Here is a 17,761-nt window from a genome sequence, read left to right as displayed (position 1 = left end):
ATATATACACATCCCTGGGGATAGGGGAGAAAGAATACTTCCCACGTATTCCCTGCGTGTCGTAGAAGGCGATTAAAAGGGAAGGGAGCGGGGGGCTGGAAATCCTCCCCTCTCTCTCTTTTTTTTTTTTTATATTTTCCAAAGGAAGGAACAGAGAAGGGGGCTGGATGAGGATGTTTCCTCAGAGGCCCAGTCCTCTGTTCTTAACGCTACCTCGCTGACGCGGGAAATGGCGAATAGTATGAAAGAAAAAAAAAAAAAAAAAAAAAAAAATATATATATATATATATATATATATATATATATATATATATATATATATATATATATATATATATATATATATGTGTGTGTGTGTGTGTGTGTGTGTGTGTACCTTGGAATCCATATAAGTAACTACTGCATCAAGTTATCTAAATCTCTGTTATCACTAAACAACCTTCCAATGTCGACATAAATGAATATATATATATATATATATATATATATATATATATATATATATATATATATATATATATATATATATATATGATAGAGTTGATAGAGATGCTCTGTGGAAGGTATTAAGAATATATGGTGTGGGAGGCAAGTTGTTAGAAGCAGTGAAAAGTTTTTATCGAGGATGTAAGGCATGTGTACGTGTAGGAAGAGAGGAAAGTGATTGGTTCTCAGTGAATGTAGGTTTGCGGCAGGGGTGTGTGATGTCTCCAGGGTTGTTTAATTTGTTTATGGATGGGGTTGTTAGGGAGGTAAATGCAAGAGTCCTGGAAAGAGGGGCAAGTATGAAGTCTGTTGGGGATGAGAGAGCTTGGGAAGTGAGTCAGTTGTTGTTCGCTGATGATACAGCGCTGGTGGCTGATTCATGTGAGAAACTGCAGAAGCTGGTGACTGACTTTGGTAAAGTGTGTGGAAGAAGGAAGTTAAGAGTAAATGTGAATAAGAGCAAGGTTATTAGGTACAGTAGGGTTGAGGGTCAAGTCAATTAGGAGGTGAGTTTGAATGGAGAAAAACTGGAGGAAGTGAAGTGTTTTAGATATCTGGGAGTGGATCTGTCAGCGGATGGAACCATGGAAGCGGAAGTGGATCATAGGGTGGGGGAGGGGGCGAAAATTTTGGGAGCCTTGAAAAATGTGTGGAAGTCGAGAACATTATCTCGGAAAGCAAAAATGGGTATGTTTGAAGGAATAGTGGTTCCAACAATGTTGTATGGTTGCGAGGCGTGGGCTATGGATAGAGTTGTGCGCAGGAGGATGGACGTGCTGGAAATGAGATGTTTGAGGAAAATGTGTGGTGTGAGGTGGTTTGATCGAGTAAGTAACGTAAGGGTAAGAGAGATGTGTGGAAATAAAAAGAGCGTGGTTGAGAGAGCAGAAGAGGGTGTTTTGAAATGGTTTGGGCACATGGAGAGAATGAGTGAGGAAAGATTGACCAAGAGGATATATGTGTCGGAGGTGGAGGGAACGAGGAGAAGAGGGAGACCAAATTGGAGGTGGAAAGATGGAGTGAAAAAGATTTTGTGTAATCGGGGCCTGAACATGCAGGAGGGCGAAAGGAGGGCAAGGAATAGAGTGAATTGGAGCGATGTGGTATACAGGGGTTGACGTGCTGTCAGTGGATTGAATCAAGGCATGTGAAGCGTCCGGGGTAAACCATGGAAAGCTGTGTAGGTATGTATATTTGCGTGTGTGAACGTGTGTATGTACATGTGTATGGGGGGGGGGGGGCCATTTCTTTCGTCTGTTTCCTTGCGCTACCTCGCAAACGCGGGAGACAGCGACAAAGTATAAAAGAAAAAAAAAAAAAAAAAAAATATATATATATATATATATATATATATATATATATATATATATATATATATATATATATGTGTGTGTGTGTGTGTGTGTGTGTGTGTACCATGGAATCCATATATTATAATTAAGGACTGCATCAGTTTTTCGAAATCTCTTGTATCACTAAACCACCTTCCAATGTCTGGGCTTTATTTACTCACTCCGCAACGCCGGGTTGATTTCATTGTATTGGCAAGTTGTGTCTCGAGGTCAGTTGATACGAATGATCAGAACAGGCGAGGTCTTAAGGACAACATATCTTGGTGGTGGCCTTCGTGTTACGCTGAGCAGGACAGATGTTGTCCCATTTAATATCACTTAGTGTTGTCCGTCACTAAACCAGTCCACCAGATTTTTATTTTTCTCGTCTCTTTTGTTTGTATTTTATTTCATCTAACTGGTCTTTTTTGTGGTATTTTATCGTTTTTTTTTTTTTTTTTTTTTTTTTTTTTTTTAAGTCTTCTCCTCACGGACCATCTGAAGACATGTTTGAAACCCCCGAGTCACTACGTTAAATTCGTTGAATTTCGCTAGTTTTATTACGGAACCCGTGGTGTTTTATTACTTTATTATCCTCAAAAGAAAGTCTCGAAGATTTTGTCCTTTATTATTGTTTCTGTGGTATGTGATCAGATGCGAAGTAATGCCCAGTAAGTCCAATACTTTTACATATATTGTCATTTTCTTATACCGATGTTACTTATGTTCCTGAAATACCCGTTATTCCGCATTTTTCCGTTACGTAGCGATTGATTTCATAATTTAGCGGGTGGAAATGTTAGTTGTCGGCGTCCATCTTTCAGTAGCCCAAGAGTGAACAGTTGACCGATGCTCGTTTCAATCGTTTTCAAATATTGAAGTACTTCGTAACTTTAAATGTCGTGTAAGTCTTATTTGTTTGTTTTTTTCGTTGTCTTTCTATATACGTTTTGTATTTGTGTTGTATCTGAAGAAATTTTGAGGGTGAAGGCGACAGCTATTTTTGTATTTTTTTTACTCCTTTTTTTCATGATGGAGGCTCCAGTCACGGGCAAAAGTCCACATCGAGGCCGGGGCTTTATAGAAATACAGAGAGGATTGTGAAAGGGGAAAAAGAAGAGACAAGGAAAAGTATTTACGAGTTTTGGAGGAAGTGGAAAACCTCGCGTCATTTCAAAATGTGGCAGGTCTTTGTTATAGGGAAAAGCATGTGAAGGTAGAGTTCCATTGTAGGGAATAGAGACATTTATTTTTTATTATTGTTTATGACGGTTCCATTATCGTTGGATAAATATCCTAAAGCCTCTTCGATATTTTTCTACATTATATATATATATATATATATATATATATATATATATATATATATATATATATATTTTTTTTTTTTTTTTTTTATACTATTTGCCATTTCCCGCGTTAGCGAGGTAGCGTTAAGAACAGAGAACTGGGCCTTAGAGGGAATATCCTCACCTGACCCCCTTCTCTGTTCCTTCTTTTAGAAAATTAAAAAAAAAACAAGAAAGGGGAGGATTTCCAGCCACCCGCTCCCTCCCCTTTTAGTCGCCTTCTACGACACGCAGGGAATACGTGGGAAGTATTCTTTCTCCCCTATCCCCAGGGATAATATATATATATATATATATATATATATATATATATATATATATATATATATATATATATATATATGATGATACAGCGCTGGTGGCTGATTCATGTGAGAAACTGCAGAAGCTGGTGACTGAGTTTGATAAAGTGTGTGAAAGAAGAAAGTTAAGAGTAAATGTGAATAAGAGCAAGGTAATTAGGTACAGTAGGGTTGAGGGTCAAGTCAAGTGGGAGGTAAGTTTGAATGGAGAAAAACTGGAGGAAGTAAAGTGTTTTCGATATCTGGGAGTGGATCTGGCAGCGGATGGAACCATGGAAGGGGAAGTGGATCATAGGGTGGGGGAGGGGGCGAAAATCCTGGGAGCCTTGAAGAATGTATGGAAGTCGAGAACATTATCTCGGAAAGCAAAAATGGGTATGTTTGAAGGAATAGTGGTTCCAACAATGTTGTATGGTTGCGAGGCGTGGGCTATGGATAGAGTTGTGCGCAGGGGGATGGATGTGCTGGAAATGAGATGTTTGAGGACAATGTGTGGTGTGAGGTGGTTTGATCGAGTAAGTAACGTAAGGGTAAGAGAGATGTGTGGAAATAAAAAGAGCGTGGTTGAGAGAGCAGAAGAGGGTGTTTTGGAATGGTTTGGGGACATGGAGAGAATGATTGAGGAAAGATTGACCAAGAGGATATATGTGTCGGAGGTGGAGGGAACGAGGAGAAGTGGGAGACCAAATTGGAGGTGGAAAGATGGAGTGAAAAAGATTTTGTGTGATCGGGGCCTGAACATGCAGGAGGGTGAAAGGAGGGCAAGGAATAGAGTGAATTGGATCGATGTGGTATACCGGGGTTGACGTGCTGTCAGTGGATTGAATCAGGGCATGTGAAGCGTCTGGGGTAAACCATGGAAAGCTGTGTAGGTATGTATATTTGCGTGTGTGGACGTATGTATATACATGTGTATGGGGGTGGGTTGGGCCATTTCTTTCGTCTGTTTCCTTGCGCTACCTCGCAAACGCGGGAGACAGCGACAAAGCAAAAAAAAAAAAAAAAAATATATTTTTTTTTTTCATACTATTCGCCATTTCCCGCATTAGCGAGGTAGCGTTAAGAACAGAGGACTGGGCCTTTGAGGGAATAACCTCATATGGCCCCCTTCTCTGTTCCTTCTTTTGGAAAAATTTAAAAAAAAAAAAAAAAATATACATATATATATATATATATATATATATATATATATATATATATATATATATATATATATATATATATATAAAGATTACCCCTAGTGTTCATCTTTGAGCTGTGAGATGTTCTTTATTGATGACTGTTGTTTTCATCCAACATTTTCCTTGTGATCTCACTTTCCATAATCCTGTAGATTATGACTTTTATATTTCCGTTACGTCTGATTGGATTCTGTTTCAGCTGGGACACACTTTTCCCCTCTCATGTCGCAAGATTAGAACCAAAAGCTTTCGGCCGTGTTAAATCATCTGGTATCCAACTCTCTTCACCCGTCTCTTTCCTCTTAGCCATAAATGTTGCTTCCCATCTCTGTTCTACAGGTATTGTAGGTATATATACACGTATATAGGCTACTCGTGGCGTTGGTACACAAGTTATCCTACGCTGCGAATGACGAGGGTCGTAAGCCAAGTAATTTTGACCCGACTTCTTGATTACGTTTAAGCATCTGTCTGTATGCCTCCTTTCGAGTCATGTGACTGACCTCGTCTATCCTAACCCCTGGGGTCTCATCGGCCTATCCTGACCTGACCTCCACGTCCAGATCGACTCCTCAGAATAACCCCTTCCCGTAACCTAACCCGATCCTCATCTGGTGGCTAGACTCCCTCATTCCATGTCCTGGCTGACAGCAAACTTCCCAAGGCTGATACGGTCTGTACCTAAACTAGTCGTGCTGGATACCTTTTGATTATAATTTTTTTCTATCAGGAACCGTACTTAGCAGTGAGGTTCCGACCCTATTTAAATGTGCACGCTGTCCGTACCCAAACAAGCGCGTCTGTCATTACTGAAGGTGATCCATACACCTCTGTAATCTTTCCTCATCGACCCCACAGATATCAGATGTTCGTGCTTGTCAGCTACATATCCCGCATGACACCTTAAGTAGCTGTCGTGTCATCACAACCCTTCGTGGGGTTGTCTTTCAACTTCCTATCAAGTCTTTTTTTTTTTTGTTTGCTTGGGAGGGTCCGTTCCAACCTACCTCGAGCCATGTTGTTACCTGCCTGTACTACAACTGCCCTCTGCTCGGCAGTGTCCCGAACTATATCCTTTGTGTCTGGTATCCTCTAACCTATAATAGTTCCCGGGCAACACAACCTCAGCCTGTCGCAAACCAATCCTAAACGTATTCTCCTAATGACTGCTCACCGTCCCCATATCTTTCCCTCCAACCCTTGGCATGTTAACTGCTCCCGACTATTTGACAACTATTACTGTTTATCATTCCGTCATCGTGTCTACCTTAACTATCGCAAGTTTCTGAATGGCTTATCTTGGTCGCGGCCTGTGCTTTCTTCCCCCTCAAACAGGACAACAGGTGTGGGTATACCTTTCAATAGTTTAGGAGGATTTCTTCGTACCCCTACAACTTGATATGGGGAGTCTGTGCGGAGGACTAAGTAGAGGAAGAATAATCAGAGACGTGTACTACTGAGTGGTGTACGTTCCTGATGGCCATCGTCTGTGGAGAAGTGTCTGGCCGGGACACGGTGGGCCAGCGTCAGCAGAGAAGGACTGGCTGGGACACTGTGGGCCAGCGTCAGCAGAGAAGGACTGGCTGGGACACTGTGGGCCAGAGTCAGCAGAGAAGGACTGGCATGGACACTGTGGGCCAGCGTGAGCAGAGAAGGACTGGCATGGACACTGTGGGCCAGCGTGGGCAGAGAAGGACTGGCCAATTAACTCTCAGCGGGAGGAAGACAATGGGAGATCATTTGCATAGTGGTGGTGAGATTGTTGCTGTCAGTAGTGCCTCTCCTCTTCCACCTCCCCCCCTTTAATGGTGGTTCCTGGACCATTACAGCCGCCCCTCTCTGTTACCCGATTGCCTCGCACGGCCATTAACTTCATCTGTAATTGCTGTTAATTAACCACCTTGAAAGCTTGATGGCACGACCCTTGACTCTCGACTCGGGAGAGCCGCTTGAGTGCGACGGTGCAATCCTCGAGCTGGATGGTACGACCCTCTTAAGTTACGACACCTTGAATACGACAGCGGTACGCGTCCACACCCGTCTCAGTGTACCGCTCTGGCGAGCAGGGCGACAGTTACTATTAAAATATCTCATTTGTCTTTGAATATTTATACCTGGATTTAGTTTATCCTCTACGCTTATATTTATGTTTAATACTTGCACAAATTAATGCATATATTTCTTTTTTTTTTTTTTATGTTGGAGGCTCCAGGCACGGATAAAAGTCCACATCAAGGCCGGGCTTTTAATTGAAATACTGACAGGATTATGAAAGGGAAAAAGTGGAGGCAAGTGAAAGTATTTACGAATTTTGGAGGAAGTGAAAAACCTGTCTTTTGAAATGTGCGTCAGGTCATAGTTACTGGGAAAAACATGAGAGGTAGAGAGTTCCAAAGCTTCGAGATGTAGGGAAAGAAACCTATATCAAAACGGCCCACCCTTGAGTTGCCAACTTTATGTATTTATTATGTATGAGATGTGAATCGATTTGTGTATAAGATGGTTGGCTAATGTGGCTTTTATTCTCCTCCTCCTCTTCCTGTAGGTGCAAAGCCCCCGGTCGCTTCCTGAACAACCTGCCGGAGACGTCGGTTATCGTCTGCTTCCACAACGAGGCGTGGTCCGTCCTGCTGCGGACCGTCCACTCCATCCTGGACCGATCCCCGCCACAGTTCCTGAAGGAGATCATCCTGGTGGACGACAACTCTGACATGCGTGAGTGTTGGGGCACTGCTCCCCTCCCTGACGCCTTCCCTCCGTTGTGACCACCACACCTCCCCTATGACCACCACCCACACCACACCTCCCCTGTGACCACCACCCACACCTTCCCTATAACCACCACCACCACCACCCACACCACATCTCCCCTATGATCACCACCCACACCTCCCCTATGACCACCACCCACACCACGCCTACCCTTTGACCACCACCCACACCTCCCCTATGACCGCCACCACCACCCACACCACACCTCCCCTGTGACCACCACCCACACCTCCCCTATGACCACCACCACCACCCACACCTCCCCTATGACCACCACCCACACCACGCCTTCCCTGTGACCACCACCCACCATACCTCTCCTATGACCGCCACCACCACCCACACCACGCCTTCCCTATGACCACCACCCACCACACCTCTCCTGCGACCACCACCACCCACACCACAGCATCATATCCCTAAAGACCCATCTCTGAAGAACCTCACTTAATGCTCACACATTTAGCATACCATTAACAGAGTTTACCACTTACCATGTAGATGCTCTGTAGACCATTTTCTTTTTTAGCGTTTTCAGGAAGAGGAGTTTGAACAGAGAGTAGAGAAACACGACACTTTTGAATGTAAAGATGTATACATTTAAGCTAATTTATGTGTGTTTGTATGTCTTGTTGAATGTTTTTTCTGTAGCCATATCTATATACCTCCAACATATCTAGGGTGTGTGTGTGTGTCTGGTGCTGGTGTGTGATATTTTGGAATGACGTAGTTTCCATAGAACCTTTTTGTGTTCCATTCTTGTTTTGCTGTCCAGATGTGACCTGGTATGTTCCAGCCCTTCTGGTGTTGTGTCCATACGTGGTCTGGTATGTTCCAGCCCCTCTGGTGTATCCATATGTGGTCTGGTATATTCCAGCCCCTCTGGTGTATCCATATGTGGTTTGTATGTTCCGTCTTCCATGTAGTATTAAGTTGCCGACTTCCACACTCTTTAGCGCCACAATCGTGAACACATTTATACTTGTGATGATATTTGTCGGTCTTATCGAGCGTGGACACTTCCCATTTGTACAAATTGGGATTATTCAAGGAGTGTGCTGTCGGGGAATACCATTTGTGTGGCGCCATACACGCTCATGTTCGCTGGTGTTGGGGAGGGAGGGAAGGAAGGGGGTGTATCAGCCATGTAGATTTTATATAACATCAGCGACAATGCGCTGGCTTATGGGAGGGACAGCACATGGAAATTCGGATTAATTTTGCATGGGTTTATGGCTGCTGGTGCGATGTGATGATTAATGGGGGAAGTTGCTTGAGCCGTCTCTGTGACTGTTGGCTTACCCAGCTCGTAGTGTTTCTTATTGATGATGATATTGTAGTATTGGAGCAGCGATCGTGATTGTGTAGACAGTATTGCTGTCAACCAGAGAGACAGATTGTTTAAGATGGTTGTTTTCAGTCTTCATCGGAAGTTAATTAGTCATTCGACTATTTTCTCTTTAGGTACTTTCCGATGAATGGCCCCTATAGATCACCATCTGGTAGTGCTTGCGTTGGTAATATTGTTCCCCCGGCTTCCTTAACCCATCTGGGGAAAGTATTTTTTTTGTCCAGCTTCGCGTCGCAGACGTTGAGGAGAAATCAGTGGAGACCATCCTGTCGCAGGGACTGCGTTCCTGGATGGCTGTTCGTCCATAGATTAAGGTTCGTCAGGCCTTATTGGAAAAGAGACACGTGACTTTCAGGTGTTCCTGAATTCGCCAGCCAAACCTTGCTGCTTCATCATCCTTATTATTACCACAACCATTTAGGTAAATGTAATGTTGCCTTTTTTTTTTCTTTTTTTTTCTTTCAACCGCTGTCCTTGCGCAGCGTCACTTGCTGGAGCGCACTTGGTTCTCTATTTATTTGTGCCCGGGCGTTGGTTCCTTCTTGTGTTTATTACCTTTTCCCTGAGCGTGTTTTGGAGGTCTTTATACACGAGTGATATATATATATATATATATATATATATATATATATATATATATATATATATATATATATATATATATGTATTTCCGTAAACTTTTATTAATGTCGGGGAGAAGTGTTTGGTTTGGATGATTTTGCGGAGCCGAAAGTTGGTGCAGCTGTTGTTTACCCTCTACTGTGGTGGGGACTTCCGTTGCCAAGTGTTTATCTTGACTCCTGTTTTCGTGTTTCGTAAGCTTTCGTCTTGTCTCCCATGTCGACATTAGTGTGTTCAGAGTCTCTTGATTTCCTTGTTGTTAGTTCCCGTTTCATTTCCCTATTGTTCGTCATCGTAAACCCAGGTTAAGGACTGGTGTTAGGGTTTTACCCTGGGTGATGTAGATTGTTTTTTTATGTATAATCCAAGGATTATGTCGTGATAAGAGACCCAGATAAATGGGCACCACTAGGGTAGGAGTTGGTCACCGCCCGTCACAGCACGGGCGGTCCCTGAGGTCACTGTCTGCACACCAGAGGTCACTGTCGCAGTATGTGGTTAGCATACTCTGTTTTAGAGGTCACCACTACTCCTTGCCTGGGGATCATCACTACCACTCGTGGATCACGAACATGTCTCCAGTACTCGTGCAGGCCATCACTACTGCATGAAGGTCACGAAAACCTTTAAAGATCACCAGTATTCCCGCCAGAGCATATTAGTGATCTTGGAAGACCACTTACATAAGTAGGGAGTCAGAAGATCACCTCCATTAGTAGGGGTCAGAATACCACCTGCATTAGTAAGGAGTCAAAGACCACCTACATTAGTAGGGGTCAGAAGATCACCTCCATTAGTAGGAGTCAGAAGACCACTTACATAAGTAGGGAGTTAGAAGACCACTTACATTAGTAAGGGTCAGAAGATCACCTCCATTAGTAGGAGTCAGAAGACCACCTGCATTAGTAGGGAGTCAAAGACCACCTACATTAGTAGGGGTCAGAAGATCACCTCCATTAGTAGGGGTCAGAAAACAGCTTCCATTAGTAGGGAGTCAGAAGACCACCTACATTAGTAAGGGTCAGAAGATCACCTCCATTAGTGGGGAGTCAGAAGACCACCTACATTAGTATGGGTCAGAAGACCACCTCCATTAGTAGAGGGGTTCACCATCGCTATTGGATGCTGGAGTAACACCAGATGTTCATCACTGTTGGCGACCAGAAACCACTGGAAGTTACCATCTCTGTGGGTCACCACTGCCACATACTCGTCCCCCATCGCAGTAGGTCATCATGACCCATAGAAACCGTCAATACCACTCGAGGTCTTCAACACCATCAGTTGTCGAGGTCACCGGATGTGGTTAGTGGCATCCTGGAAGGTGCTCACCTTCCTCGACGCCCACTTCACCAGGATCCTGCCCTCAGGAGCAGCTCGGTAGCGAAGGTGACGACCGACACTTGAGGGAGCTGGAGGCGGAATATAGGCAGGAAGAAAAGCCACAGTCCCGGTCAAGTAGGGCTCTGGCAGGAGGAGTTAGGGGCCGCATCCGATTTGTACACACGCCCAGCAGCCTTTAAGATCAAAGACTGGGAAAGACTATAGAAACAGGATGAAAACTACCGTGGTGTTCTGAGTGGGTCAGGAGACTTTTTTTTTTATCGTGTTCGAAGAAGATGAGACGATTCAGTCTTACATATTGGCAGGAAGACACACTCCGTAGAGGCTTTTGGTATTGAGAGCTGGTGGTGCGAGCTGTTGGATGTTTGGAGGCGTCGCCTCTTGACAGAGCGTCTGTTTCTCGTCCAATACTTAGGCTTGGCTTCGAGTTTTGAGTGGGATCCAGACCTTCATTTGGAGTTATTCTGGAAACTCTTGGGCGGGTTGATGCGGGCCAAGTGGCCTGGAAGACGATGTGTGGAGCAGCTGAAGAGCGAGAGGTGGTCGTCTCTTTTTAAGCAGCTTAGTGAGACCGTCGCCGACGGTGTCGCCCGGGCTATGGCCACAGTGACTCTCACCAACAGCCACGGGCCATCAGGAGTTCTACTGGCGAAGTTCATAGGTGGCGGGCGGCGTGACACCGCCATCAGGACCCTGCTGTAGTGGTGCTTTGTCTGGGCCAGAGTGGATGATGGCAGCATCTCGAGGATGGCATTACCTGAGTGGCTGCTGGTTTTCGTATGTCCAAGGGCGTCGTATGTCTGGGGACGGCAGGTGTCATATTTCCGAGGTGAAGGATGGCCTCTGTCCGACGGCGGGATGTCCTATGTCCGGGTCTCGTCTGTCTGCGATGAGGGATTCTAGTGTTTGGGGTGGGAGTGTCCTGTGTCTTGGGCAGGGGGGTTAGTATTGCGTGTCCAGGGCGGGATGTCTCAGGATGGGAGGGATATCTTGTGTCCGAGGTGGAGGGTGCCCCAGGTCAAGGGCGGCGGTTATTCTTGTGTATTGACCCCAGATACTAATGACCGTTGCTGGGTCCTCTGTATTCATGTTGCTTGCAGACAATCTGCTCGTGAATGTCACAGACGCGCGCACCCACATACATACATACAGAGAGAGAGAGAGAGAGAGAGAGAGAGAGAGAGAGAGAGAGAGAGAGAGAGAGAGAGACGTTCCCTGCGTTTATGACTTCATTCGCTCACTTCCAGTATCTAATTGTCATATGTAAAGCAGCGAGCCCACAGCCTCCTGTACCCTGGCCGCTTGATATTCCCCAGTTCAGTCCATTGACGTCACGTTATCACTGTATACCACATCGCTCCATTTCACTATCCCGTGCACGCCTTCCACTCTCCTGCATGTTCAGGCCCGTACCCTTCAGAACTTCTTTCACTCAATCCTTTCATATTTAGTTCGGTCTCCCCCATTCCTTTTCCCCTCCACATCTGACACATATACCCCCATTGTCAACCTCGTATCATTCAGTCTTTCCATACATTCCAGCTATTTCAGCACGACCTCTTGACCTTTCTCACACCACTTATTGTCCTTAAGCATTACATTTCCAACACACCCACCCTCTTTCGTACTTTCTAAGCTGTACCCACGCCTCACATCCATACGAAACCGTCGGGACCATCCAACAAACCCGTCTTTGCCCTCAAAGATAGTTATCTTTCTTTTCAAACATTCCTCAGTGCACCCAGGACCTTATTTTCTTCTCCACTCTGTCTGACTTTAGCTTCCGTCGTTCCACCTGCTGCTATGTCCACTCTCAGGTATCTGAAACACTCATTTTTTCCCAGCTTCTTTCCACTCGAACTAACCTGTTTCTCATTCTTTCCTGCCCTTCATACTTTTACTCTTATTTACATCAACTCTGAACTTCCTCCTTTCACACACATTCCCAAACTCGACATTAATTCTCGGCTTCCACCTTTCACCCACACTTCCAAACTAGACACCAGTTTCTGCAGTTTCTCACTCGAATATGACACCATTCCTTTCGAAGATCCACGCATTTGCCCCTCACATCACCCCATCCATAAACAAATCGGACAGCCATGGTGATTGCTGCTGACATGTCTCCACCTGGAACGACAACCCTCTCTTTCTACTTGCGCATATGCCCAACTCTCTTGATAGAAAGTTCTCACTGTTTTAGTAGCTTTCCTTCCACACCATATATTTGTAACACTTTCCACAGGGCATCTCTATTTACCCTGTCATACGCATTCTGCAGATCCATAACTTCCAAATACAATCCTTCATGTAACAAATATTTTTACATACATTTTGCAAAACAAATACCAGATCCACGCATCTTCTAAACACTCCTGGAACCACATTGATCCTCCCCAGTCTGATGCCCTGTACGTACCTTCACCCTCTCAATCAATACCCTCCCAGGTACAGTCAACAAACTTATGCTTCTGTAATTCGAACACTCACTTTTGTCCGCCAATCCTCAAGAACCTTATGATCCATACATGCATTGAACGTCTTTGCTACCAGTCACCCACTTTCTTGAAATTTTCGACTGCTATAGTATAACATCCACTCCAGCTGCCTTGCCTCATTTCATCTTACACAAGGCTTTCACCACCTCTTCTCTTTTCACCAAACCACATTCCTTGACCCTCTGGCTTCGCATACTTTCACTTTCAAAACGCCCCACATATAGATAGCCACCCTGTCACCCTACACATTCAACGGCCCTTAAGAAAATGCTCACATCATTTCCTTTACACCTCTTCTTTATCCATGTACTCCCTTCACTGATGTTTCCATTTGTTCTCCTGTTCTCCTCACATTATTTACCTCCTTGCAAAAAACATTATCCTATATCGGGATAGAGGAGAAAGAGTACTGCCCACGTATTCCCTGTGTGTCGTAGAAGAGAGGCGGAAGCGGGTACCTGGAGGTCTTTCCTTCCTTTATTACTTTCCAAAAGAAAAAACAGCAAGGTGTTAAGTGAGGATTTTTCCCTCTTAAGGCTCTGTCATCTGTTCCTGACGCTACCTCGTTCATGCGGAACATGGCGAGCATGTATATGAAATCTGATTAGCATGTTTCATTTTTCCCGTGAACTCATAGGAATAGACTTGATCACGCGCCAAATTGTGATCCTTTCCAATATATATATATATATATATATATATATATATATATATATATATATATATATATATATATATATATATATGATATTAAGACCAGTAAAAATCTCATTAAGCTTATTAAGAAAGATTGCGTGCACAGAAGCACTTAGACCGTACCACAGAGACCCGACGGTAATTACTACTAATAGACTGCTCCTGCATAATCCATCAGGGAGGGGAGTGGTGCTTATACTGCATGTTTAATGACAACTGACGTCTCTCTTGGTAAAGGTTACCAGGTCGGGGTGAAATATTGGCCAGCACTGTATGTGTCGTATAGCATTTTAGTGTGTGTTTGTATGGCATGATGGTGAGTAATGAGGAGCCTGCATGGTTTGTTGATCAGGCTTGTTGTGTGGGAGTACATTACAGGTGGTATTTGAGTGGCTGCCGAGATGATAATGATACTGTAGCTACTTGGGAAGGAGGACTGTAGAAGATGGTCCTATGATTTCGTCAATATCTTCGTCAGGAGAGGCGTGCCAAGTCATTTGTAAGGAATAAGTATTTAGGTTGCCTACTTTTGGTCATGGCTAGGCTTTCCCCAATACTCCTGCCTCAGTCTGCGATCCGTCCACAGTCCCTCACTGCCTCTTCCCTCACATTGCCTGTGTCTTTCCTCCTACCTCCTATCCCACCTTCCTCCTACCTTTTCTATGCCTTCTTCTCCTCTTAGTCCTCCTGGTGGAAGCAACTGGGTGTTGCTGCTGCTAGTGGCAAGAGGCGTTGCGTGGCCGGCTGGCCGGGTTTACGAGGGGTTCGTGCCACGGGTCACAAGCGCCTCGTTATTTACCCCGCTTTTACTTCCTTCTGTAAAGGGTTATGACTTTATTGCTCTCAGGATTTACCCCTTCGCATATTTATTGTCTCCTGAGATTAGTGGAGGGCAAGGGCTGGCGGGAGGCGCAGCTGTGGCACGGATCTCGCCACCTTATGCTCTTCGCTCAAAACTTCTTGAAGTTCAGCCACAGTCTTTGAAGGTGATGACATATGTACCGTCCTCAGGTGATGACTGTATATACCGTCCTCGGGTGATGACTGTACCGTCCTCGGGTGATGACTGTACCGTCCTCAGGTGATGACATTGTATGTACCGTCCTCAGGTGATGAGTGTTTGTACCGTCGTAGGTGATGACAGTGTATGTACCGTTTTCAGGTGATGACATTATATGTACCGTCGTCAGGTGATGACATTGTATGTACCGTCCTCAGGTGATGACATTGTATGTACCGTCCTCAGGTGATGACATTGTATGTACCGTCCTCAGGTGATGACATTGTATGTACCGTCCTCAGGTGATGACATTGTATGTACCGTCCTCAGGTGATGACATTGTATGTACCGTCCTCAGGTGATGACATTGTATGTACCGTCCTCAGGTGATGACATTGTATGTACCGTCCTCAGGTGATGACATTGTATGTACCGTCCTCAGGTGATGACATTGTATGTACCGTCCTCAGGTGATGACATTGTATGTACCGTCCTCAGGTGATGACATTGTATGTACCGTCCTCAGGTGATGACATTGTATGTACCGTCCTCAGGTGATGACATTGTATGTACCGTCCTCAGGTGATGACATTGTATGTACCGTCCTCAGGTGATGACATTGTATGTACCGTCCTCAGGTGATGACATTGTATGTACCGTCCTCAGGTGATGACATTGTATGTACCGTCCTCAGGTGATGACATTGTATGTACCGTCCTCAGGTGATGACATTGTATGTACCGTCCTCAGGTGATGACATTGTATGTACCGTCCTCAGGTGATGACATTGTATGTACCGTCCTCAGGTGATGACATTGTATGTACCGTCCTCAGGTGATGACATTGTATGTACCGTCCTCAGGTGATGACATTGTATGTACCGTCCTCAGGTGATGACATTGTATGTACCGTCCTCAGGTGATGACATTGTATGTACCGTCCTCAGGTGATGACATTGTATGTACCGTCCTCAGGTGATGACATTGTATGTACCGTCCTCAGGTGATGACATTGTATGTACCGTCCTCAGGTGATGACATTGTATGTACCGTCCTCAGGTGATGACATTGTATGTACCGTCCTCAGGTGATGACATTGTATGTACCGTCCTCAGGTGATGACATTGTATGTACCGTCCTCAGGTGATGACATTGTATGTACCGTCCTCAGGTGATGACATTGTATGTACCGTCCTCAGGTGATGACATTGTATGTACCGTCCTCAGGTGATGACATTGTATGTACCGTCCTCAGGTGATGACATTGTATGTACCGTCCTCAGGTGATGACATTGTATGTACCGTCCTCAGGTGATGACATTGTATGTACCGTCCTCAGGTGATGACATTGTATGTACCGTCCTCAGGTGATGACATTGTATGTACCGTCCTCAGGTGATGACATTGTATGTACCGTCCTCAGGTGATGACATTGTATGTACCGTCCTCAGGTGATGACATTGTATGTACCGTCCTCAGGTGATGACATTGTATGTACCGTCCTCAGGTGATGACATTGTATGTACCGTCCTCAGGTGATGACATTGTATGTACCGTCCTCAGGTGATGACATTGTATGTACCGTCCTCAGGTGATGACATTGTATGTACCGTCCTCAGGTGATGACATTGTATGTACCGTCCTCAGGTGATGACATTGTATGTACCGTCCTCAGGTGATGACATTGTATGTACCGTCCTCAGGTGATGACATTGTATGTACCGTCCTCAGGTGATGACATTGTATGTACCGTCCTCAGGTGATGACATTGTATGTACCGTCCTCAGGTGATGACATTGTATGTACCGTCCTCAGGTGATGACATTGTATGTACCGTCCTCAGGTGATGACATTGTATGTACCGTCCTCAGGTGATGACATTGTATGTACCGTCCTCAGGTGATGACATTGTATGTACCGTCCTCAGGTGATGACATTGTATGTACCGTCCTCAGGTGATGACATTGTATGTACCGTCCTCAGGTGATGACATTGTATGTACCGTCCTCAGGTGATGACTGTATATACCGTCCTCGGGTGATGACTGTACCGTCCTCAGGTGATGACATTGTATGTACCGTCCTCAGGTGATGACATTGTATGTACCGTCCTCAGGTGATGACATTGTATGTACCGTCCTCAGGTGATGACATTGTATGTACCGTCCTCAGGTGATGACATTGTATGTACCGTCCTCAGGTGATGACATTGTATGTACCGTCCTCAGGTGATGACATTGTATGTACCGTCCTCAGGTGATGACATTGTATGTACCGTCCTCAGGTGATGACATTGTATGTACCGTCCTCAGGTGATGACATTGTATGTACCGTCCTCAGGTGATGACATTGTATGTACCGTCCTCAGGTGATGACATTGTATGTACCGTCCTCAGGTGATGACATTGTATGTACCGTCCTCAGGTGATGACATTGTATGTACCGTCCTCAGGTGATGACATTGTATGTACCGTCCTCAGGTGATGACATTGTATGTACCGTCCTCAGGTGATGACATTGTATGTACCGTCCTCAGGTGATGACATTGTATGTACCGTCCTCAGGTGATGACATTGTATGTACCGTCCTCAGGTGATGACATTGTATGTACCGTCCTCAGGTGATGACATTGTATGTACCGTCCTCAGGTGATGACATTGTATGTACCGTCCTCAGGTGATGACATTGTATGTACCGTCCTCAGGTGATGACATTGTATGTACCGTCCTCAGGTGATGACATTGTATGTACCGTCCTCAGGTGATGACATTGTATGTACCGTCCTCAGGTGATGACATTGTATGTACCGTCCTCAGGTGATGACATTGTATG

The 17,761-nt window shown here is 44.9% G+C and overlaps 1 protein-coding gene across 1 annotated transcript in view; it reads left to right on the top strand.

The window, feature by feature from the left end:
• Positions 1-17,761, top strand: part of LOC139764898 (putative polypeptide N-acetylgalactosaminyltransferase 9) — a 466,120-nt gene that overhangs the window by 279,007 nt on the left and 169,352 nt on the right. The window contains exons 5-9 of the mRNA XM_071691965.1: positions 7,195-7,410; positions 8,197-8,321; positions 10,750-10,851; positions 11,060-11,435; positions 14,779-14,942. Of these exons, the coding sequence (XP_071548066.1) occupies positions 7,195-7,410; positions 8,197-8,321; positions 10,750-10,851; positions 11,060-11,435; positions 14,779-14,942 (983 nt within the window). The remainder of the gene's footprint in view (positions 1-7,194; positions 7,411-8,196; positions 8,322-10,749; positions 10,852-11,059; positions 11,436-14,778; positions 14,943-17,761) is intronic.

The sequence above is a fragment of the Panulirus ornatus genome, chromosome 4 (genome assembly GCF_036320965.1).
Source record: "Panulirus ornatus isolate Po-2019 chromosome 4, ASM3632096v1, whole genome shotgun sequence".
Classification (NCBI taxonomy): domain Eukaryota; kingdom Metazoa; phylum Arthropoda; class Malacostraca; order Decapoda; family Palinuridae; genus Panulirus; species Panulirus ornatus.
Note: the sequence above shows the minus strand (reverse complement) of the source record. Positions and strands in the feature narration are given on the sequence as shown.